This window comes from Diabrotica virgifera, chromosome 5, assembly GCF_917563875.1.
Source record: "Diabrotica virgifera virgifera chromosome 5, PGI_DIABVI_V3a".
NCBI lineage: Eukaryota > Metazoa > Arthropoda > Insecta > Coleoptera > Chrysomelidae > Diabrotica > Diabrotica virgifera.
Window position 1 is genome coordinate 242,110,795 of NC_065447.1, and position 7,409 is coordinate 242,118,203.

A 7,409-nucleotide genomic window follows, 5' to 3' on the forward strand; every position below is an offset into this window, starting at 1 on the left:
CGAGTTTCGTATTTTGACAGAAATTTGTATTCGCCATAATTTTTGAACGGTCAGATCGATGTGTCTCTTATTTTGGTCAATCGTTACACTATTACCACCTTATCAACTGATTTATTCAAACTAGAAAAAAATCAGGTCCAGCTTTAAAAAAATTAGTTCGTTTGGGTCTTAGAAAAAATTTCACCCTGTATACGCTTTTTGAAAACTAATATGAATTTTATAAATTAGACAAATAAGCAATTAACATGACATATTTATTTTTTTCCCCACATGATTACTTAATTTTTTATAAAAAAATGTTTGACTATGAATATAAAAGTTTGGTAAAGTGAACCATAGATTAAAAAAAAATAACTTTTATTACAAGAATTAATTTTTTTTTCAACAAATATTTAATTTATGTTACTACCCAATCAACTGATTTATACCAATATTAATTAGTTCATTTTAGTCTTAAAAAAAATTTCACCCTGTATACGCTTTTTGAAAACTCTAATATGAATTTTACAAATTAGATAAATAGGCAATTAAAATGGCATATTTATTTTTTCCCCACACGATTACTTAATTTTTTATAAAAAAAATCAAATTTGACTATGAATAATTAAAAGTTTGGTAAAGTGAATCATATTTACTAGAAACCAGATTTAAAAAAAAAATAACTTTTATTACAAAAATTATTTTTTTTTGAAAAAATATTTAATTTATGTTACCATCCAATCACCTGATTTATTCAAACTAGAAAAAAATCAGGCCCGGATTTAAAAAATTAGTTCGTTTTGGTCTTAGAAAAAATTTCACCCTGTATACGCTTTTTGAAAACTCTAGTATGGATTTTACAAATTAGACCAATAGGCAATTAAAATGGCGTATTTATTTTTTCCCCACACGATTACTTATTTTTTTATTAAAAAATCAAATTTGTCCAAATCGGAATTTTACCATAAAAATAAAAAAAAATTAAACAACGTTTTTCTTAAAATTAAAATATTCACCATTTTTTTTTCTATACCACGTCTAGATCTAAAACCCATAACACTTCTCTTTGGACTCTATAGTTTAACATAGACGTGATCAAATAGATAAATTCTCAAATTTTTCACTTAATTTTTGCGATTTAACTTTGCAATTAACGAATATGCACCTTTCATTTTTAAAAATTCATAACTTTTATGAGAAGAAGACTGAAAGTCTACAACAATTTTCATAGTCTTCACAATGGTAAGAGATATGTGCTGTAAAAATTTCAGAAAAAAAATATTAAACTGGAACAGAGTTGTAGCGAGTTAAACCGTGATTTCATTTTTTTTTCATTTTTAGGTTAAAATTCCGATTTTGACAAATTTGATTTTTTAGTAAAAAAGTAAGTAATCGTGTGGGGAAAAAAATAAATATGCCATTTTAATTGCCAATTTGTCTTATTTCTAAAATTCATATTAGAAATTTCAGAAAGCGTATACAGGGTGAATTTTTTTCTAAGACCAAAATGAACTAATTTTTTAAATCCGGGCCTGATTTTTTTCTAGTTTGAATAAATCAGTTGATTAAGTGGTAACATAAATTAGATATTTGCTCAAAAAAAAATTAATTTTTGTAATACAAGTTATTTTTTTTTTAAATCTATGGTTCACTTTACCAAGCTTTTAATTCGTAGTCAAATTTGATTTTTTTATAAAAAATTAAGTAATCGTGTGGAGAAAAAAATAAATATGTCATTTTAATTGCTTATTTGTCTAATTTGTAAAATTCATATTATAGTTTTCAAAAAGCGTATACAGGGTGAAATTTTTTTTAAGACCCAAACGAACTAATTTTTTTGAAGCCGGACCTGATTTTTTTCTAGTTTGAATAAATCAGTTGATTAGGTGGTAATAGTGTAACGATTGACCAAAATAAGAGACACATCGATCTGACCGTTCAACAATTATGACGAATACAAATTTCTGTCAAAATGCGAAACTCGCCCTGTATATTATTAAACAATGGGAGCAGACACTTTTTAATGGTCATTTGTTATTCCCCATAGGAGCCTCTATACGAGGTAGGAGTATGTACAGTTCCTCATGACTCACCCTGTAGACGAGTCAAGAAACTTGTGAAGTCGTAACGATTTAGTTCATTTGAGATACTAATTAGGGGGTGAATTTCCCGATTTTTTTACCAAAAAAAGGGAATAACTTTATTTTGAGCGTAACTTGTTTACTTTTGATGCTACAAATTTTTTTTATAAAACAAAAATGAAGCTTTTTTTAAACACTTTAAATAAGTTGTAATGAGTTTTCCCCCAAATGTGCTTCATTTTTGGTTATTTCACGTTAAAGTATTCCATTTGGAATTTGACGAATATGAACCTATTTTTCATTAGCTATAAATCTGCTTCTACTAGGTATAGAGACGTGATATATACACCATTTTGTTAATTTTTTACAGGCTATCTTTTTGCTAAAAATGTTTTTTTCGACAAAATACTTACTTTTTAAGTTATTTGCGAAAAAACGTCTAAAAGCGTGGTTATTTTGTTGAAAAAATGAACATATTCACTGGCAAATAACTCGAAAAGTATTGACTTAGTGAAAAAACTCTATACGACTAGAATAAAAGTTACTTAAAATTAGTCAGTTTATCCATTACCGGATTTGGTTTGGACAAATATTTTTTCACCCCCAAGAGGAGGTGAAAACTACCTCCAGGGCAAAAGCACATATCGGCACAATATCACTTTTTTTCTGTGACTTTTTAGCTATGTGTATGCCAAATTTCATGTCAATCCAAGCGGTTCTTTAAAATTTAGAGGTTTTCCAATATTTTACCGTTAAAGAACGTACTATTATGGGGAAACGTAATTAGGGAAGCTGACCTCGTAAAGGGATAAAGACAAAGATAATGATGATTCAGATTACTGATAAGATAAAATTTAATTGTTTTTCTACGAATAAATGAGTTTCCTTTCTCATCAATGTGCAAGTTCCTCTGTGTAATTATTTTACGAATATTAGATGAATTTTTTTCTCTATTTAATTGTCTGCGTTTGTATTTTCCCTACAAATTGTGTAATTTCACAATGCGTTAGTTTGAAAAATTAATTCATCGGTTTCGTTATATGTAATAAAAATTTGCAAAAACCTGACATCATTCATATAACCACAAAGGTTTTATCACCTACGAAAGATATAATACATTATACATTTTCTGGAAAAATTTTTAAGCATAATGAATAATTATTGTGATTCATAGATACATATAATATGTAATTGATAACATTAATCATTTCATTTTTACACGTATATTATTAAAAATATTATTTTTCATTCATAATCCTAATCGCATATATCATAGTTTATTTGGCTTTTTAATAATAATTGTTTTTTTTGAGGTAAAAAAAAAAGAATGTGTGTGTACTTTGTACGCACCTAAGAAGTTCTACTTCTATTATATGATTTCAACGAAATTAATATACTTTAAAAATTTTATTTATATTTTATTTAAATAGTAGATAAACTAATTTTAATACTTACTACTTTTCAAAAATTTTTATTAAAACAGTACCAAAAATTAAAAAAATAAAAGAATAAAACACACACAAACATATTGAAAAATGCCACAAATGATTTCTGAACAATAATAATTGTCGGAAATTTTTTTAACTAAATACGTATTCTCTGAAAAAAAATTATATAATAAATATACTTACAATCATAAAATGTATAAAAAAAAACAAAAAATTAAAGTTTCAATTGGGGTTCGAACCCGCTTATGTTTGCGCAGTTAGTATTGGAATTCATTCACCTTACACTTCTACCCACGGAGACATCTGCATCATGTGGGAAGATCAACGAACTAAACGGTTTAAACTTTTGACAGTTCTGAATTTAACCAAATTATTTTGATTTTTGTAGAATATTGAAATATTGAGATATTAAAATACAACAAAACATAGAGTAAGAAAACAATATATTAGGTGAATATTGACAGAAATTTTGATGGTAATCAAATTATGCAAATCAAAGCATTACATGCTATTTTGATAGGTTCATTTTAAATTTTCCAAATAGGTAGGTACCTATGTAATTGTATTAGGATACTGAAATATTTACAATTATTACGTACCTGTCGCTTTTAAAAACTATTTAAAAAGTCACTACAATTATAAACTTGCTTTTTTCTCTGCCATCACAACAATATAAACTAATATACACAACATTTGTTGCTCCATAATCTCCAACAATTATTGACAGATGATTTTAACACCCAATACGATCCCGCATAACGTTTGAGCGACTAAATATACTGTCATATAAATAACGATAATTGACTAATATACTGTCGGTGTGCGCATGCGCCAGGGAATGTAAAAATTCACCCTCGTGCCTAAAGAAGTATAACTTCAAAAATCTTTAAAAGTCTTTGAAGTTGGGATGCAGTTTCTAAATGTTGGCGCTTCTTCTTGTTCTTCTCGTAGCACTATAATCCAGGGTGGATCTTGGCTGACTGGACAACCCGCTATCATCTCGAACGGTCTTCCATGATATTTGGTCAGTTGGTAACCCAGATTGTTCTTAAATCTCACCAGATCTTTTCTCTCCATCGCATTGGTAGACGTCCTAACGGCCTTCTCCTTGTCGGGATTTCTCCCAGATTAACTCTGTAAGGCAGTTATTAGGGCGTCTATGGAAATGACCAGCCCATCTTGACGTTGGTATTTAAGATCTTGGACTACGTTGCTAGCCCTATATATATATATATATATATATATATATATATATATATATATCAGTTTGATCTCGGCATAGGTCCACCCAAGGATTCTTCATCTTAATCTTCTTCTTTTAATAGGACTATGTCCTGTTTCTTCTGTTACAGTCTCTGCTGCGATTCGGAGCTCCATCTCACTACGTCTTGAACTACGTGTCTTCGTTTCGTATTCTATCTCTGAGTGTGATACCTCTTATGGATCTTAGGGATTTCATCTCTGTTGTTCTCATTATTTGTTTGGTCTTTGTTGTCTCGGCCCTTGTCTCAGGTGCGTATGTCAATACGGGTCTAACACATGTCTTACAATTGCGGACTTTGCTTTCGGTGTTCATATATTTATTCCGCCAGATTATATCCCTCAGGAAACCAGATATTCTCACTGCTTTCATTGCCTGCTGTTTTGTTTCTTGCCACAGATGCCTGTCGCTAGATATTTCAACACCTAAGTATCTACAATCCATTACCTGTTCGATTATATGGTCGTCCACTACTAATTTACATTTTACATTACATCTTAATCTATGTTTAGTAAATTTTTGAAATATTCTTGCCATGTTTGGAGCAGCTCATCTTAGTTGAATTTATTCATCATTATTTTTCCTGAGTACAGACCCGCAGTTAGGTCTGAAGCCTTTCTTTTTGTTTGACACTGATTTGTAAAATGATCGACTATTTGACTGTTGTCTATTCCTTTCCATTTCTTCTTATTACTGTCGTTCGTATTTCATATTTCTCTCTCTAATTTTTCTTTTTTTCTTGTTTCTAGTCGTGATGCAACTTTCTGTTGTTTTTCTGTCTGTCTTGTAGTTTTTATTGGCATTCTTTACCTCTGATCTGAACTACACCTGAACATCTCATGTCTATGTTAGTCTATTATCCAACATGATATTAAAAAGAAGACTTATAAAATGTTAACAAAAATATAATAAAAATAAAAAAGTCGTAAAATACTATGAATGTAATAATAGAAATAACAAAAAACCACTAATATTATTTATTTTTCTAGGCAAACACACCCACGTCTCGAGAAATAAAAAAACTTAAATTATAATAAGACTATGACTAGGAATAAGGACATGAATAAGACTAGCACTGAATAGGAAACGCTGTAGGAACCTTCTAATTTAAGCTAAAGCTCACCAAGTTCAGTGCTCTAAAGAAGAAAAATTCAATACTTCTAGCGACGATTTATCTCGAGCAATCTTCACTATCTACTCTCGTTAATTGCTAATATACCGTGTCATGTAATTCTCCTAATTTATGTATGTCTTCTTAACTTTTTGAATTCAATAATATTTTTTTATTATTAACATCTAAGATATTTTACAATCTGTTTCACAATAAAGATAATAAGTAAAATTGTTTGTCTTTACAACAAAATAGAGCGAGAAGTTGAAACGCAAATAATGGTAGAAAACAGATCTTTCTTTGCAATGCAACATGCAATTAAGTCAAAACTTCTTTCACGAGGTGCAAAACCAGATATATAAGACGATAATACGACCAGCAGTCACGTATGGAAGCGAAACATGGACGCTAACAAAAAGAGATGTAAATAAATTGCTGGTATGGGAACGTAAAATCCTTCGAATGATATATGGCCCTTGCAGAGACAGCGTGACAAACGTGAAAAGAAAATCTAGTCAGGTATATATAAAGGCCAATACTCAGATGGGCAGGGCATGTGATACCCAGTAACGACAATCGCCTTATAAACGATGTGTTCTGGGAAAGGCCAGATGGAAGAAGGTCTGTAGGACCGCCTAGAAAAAGGTGGAAAGATGCAGTCAAAGAAGATCTGGAGAAAATGGGAGTGAGAGAATGGGAAATAGTGTCACTGGACCGACAAACATGGAAGACAATAGTAAACTCGGCAAAGACTCACGAAGAGTTATAACGCCATTTGATTGATGATGATGATTTGTCTTTACAATGTCAGGGAGATGTAAGATCCAGTGACCAAAACATCAGAACATTATATTGGCTTGTTTACCGGTGGGATGAGCACATACACAGATACGCGAGTAAAAAACTGCACAAAATACAATGGCTGGTCGCTGTTGAAGGCGTAACTTTCACAACCGTAGGCACTGCCAGCATCGGTTAGGTAGTTCCAAGGGAGCATATCGCTTCAATCTCTTCGCTTGTTGGTTGTTAAGAAGATTGTATACCAGAGTATTAGGATACATACACCCTTAACCTATTTTGATATTGTTCAGAAATTTTTTTGCACTTTTCAGAGTCTGTTAATTCAGCAGTCTGTACTTGCAGATCTCTATGTAAGGCGCTATTGTGGATAAAGCGGTTGTTCTTAGAGTTTTAGATTGAAATCTTTGTATTTTCATAACATTAGATTTGCTAGGTGATCCCCAGAGGTGTTGTCATATGATAATTACTTTGTATTGTATATCAGCAGCTTGTTGTCGATTGATAGATAGGTATGAGTTTTTTACCAGCATCCAGTAAAGTTTTCTGAATAAAATGCATTAGTTTTGTTTACATGTAGTTGCAGTATTTGTGATGCTATTAATGGAATACTATTAGAGGTTATAAGAAAGCAGTATAATTTACAATAACGCTTGCAAGCATTAGTTTATTGCTTGTTGCTAAGTCAGCCGTATATAGTATATATCAGGTACAAGATCGCTGCAAGCACA

General features: G+C 30.6%; 1 protein-coding gene across 1 annotated transcript in view; it reads left to right on the forward strand.

Annotated features, from left to right (window-relative positions):
• LOC114331965 (cAMP-dependent protein kinase catalytic subunit 1-like) overlaps window positions 1-6,111 on the forward strand; it is a 75,129-nt gene extending 69,018 nt beyond the window's left edge. Inside the window, exon 5 of the mRNA XM_028281659.2 lies at window positions 5,759-6,111. Within this exon, the coding sequence (XP_028137460.1) occupies window positions 5,759-5,786 (28 nt within the window). The 3' untranslated portion in view covers window positions 5,787-6,111. The remainder of the gene's footprint in view (window positions 1-5,758) is intronic.
• The last annotated feature ends 1,298 nt before the right edge of the window (window positions 6,112-7,409 follow it).